Source organism: Antrostomus carolinensis, unplaced genomic scaffold (assembly GCF_000700745.2).
Source record: "Antrostomus carolinensis isolate BGI_N321 unplaced genomic scaffold, ASM70074v2 scaffold39075, whole genome shotgun sequence".
Classification (NCBI taxonomy): Eukaryota; Metazoa; Chordata; class Aves; order Caprimulgiformes; family Caprimulgidae; genus Antrostomus; species Antrostomus carolinensis.
The window spans coordinates 1-1039 of record NW_010316399.1 but is presented as its reverse complement, the minus strand read 5'-3'; the positions used below and the strand labels follow the sequence as shown (position 1 = coordinate 1039).

Below are 1039 nucleotides of genomic sequence, written 5' to 3'. Positions count from 1 at the left end.
GCCCTGTGGCAGGGGTGGACATTCCATATCAGTCCCTTGTGTCCCAGGAGGACCTGCCACAATGCCCACACGTGCCCAGCTGGTGCTCACTGGAAGACCATGGTGCAGTTCTGCCAGTCGAAGGGGAAATAGGTGACGTGGATGGAACAGGAGCTGCGGTAGATGGCAGGGGGCAGCCAGTAGATGCTGCCATCGGGAGACACCAGCACGTTGGCGTAGAGGGTGATTTCAAACGTCCCGTCGATGCTGAGAGGGAAAGGGTGGGCTCAGGCCCAAACCATGCCCGGGGGACAGCTGCCACCCCTCGTGTGGGGATTTATCCCCATTGTCCCATCACCTACTTGTTCTCCAGGACGATGTCAGGCAACCAGACCATGGTGGAGGGCACCCGCAGCAGCTGGATGTTGTCGTATTTCTCTGGGTCCCACCGCAGGCGATAATCGGACCATTGCTGGGGGAAGGGGAGCAAAGAGGGAGAGGGTCACGGTGTTCACCAAGGTGGGGGAGCTTGTGAGCTGCCTGTCCCGTACTGCTCCCAAAATGGGCTCAGTTGAGGGCACCCACAAAAGGGGGTGCAGGTTTTGGTGCCAGCCCTCCATGGGGTACCACCCTGAGATGCAAATGGAGGTGAGGGGTCTCACCATCTCGATCCAGACGTTGGTGGTGAGGGTCTCCTCCCGCTCGTTCTGGCAAGGAAAGAAAGGAGGAGATTGCTTTAGCACCCTGCCCACCTCTGCCCACTGTCCCACATATGGGGACAAATCCTGTCCTGCTACGGGTTCCAAGGGGGTCTCTCACCAGGGAGATGAGGTTGGTGAGGGTGAGCTTGAGGGTGACATCAATGATCTGGTCGCTGTGCAGGGCTGGGCGCAGGTGCCGGTTGTAGTTGACCATTAGGTCCTGGAGCAGCTTCTCCTCCTGGTTCCTGCAGCCCACACCTGGGGAGAGCACGTGCCATGGGGACACCCCAGGGTGGGGACAACGATGCCCCCAGGACCTGTTGACATGGGGGGGGGGTGCACAGGGTGTGCAGGGGGAG

At 60.3% G+C, this 1039-nt stretch overlaps 1 protein-coding gene across 1 annotated transcript in view; it reads right to left on the bottom strand.

Moving 5' to 3' along the window:
• The window catches only part of CHRNG (cholinergic receptor nicotinic gamma subunit), a gene marked incomplete at its 5' end in the record, with an annotated part of 4127 nt that extends 3130 nt beyond the window's left edge, over positions 1–997 (bottom strand). The window contains 4 exons of the mRNA XM_010168269.1: positions 91–246; positions 342–451; positions 642–686; positions 799–997. Of these exons, the coding sequence (XP_010166571.1) occupies positions 91–246; positions 342–451; positions 642–686; positions 799–997 (510 nt within the window). The remainder of the gene's footprint in view (positions 1–90; positions 247–341; positions 452–641; positions 687–798) is intronic.
• Between the last annotated feature and the right edge of the window lie 42 nt (positions 998–1039).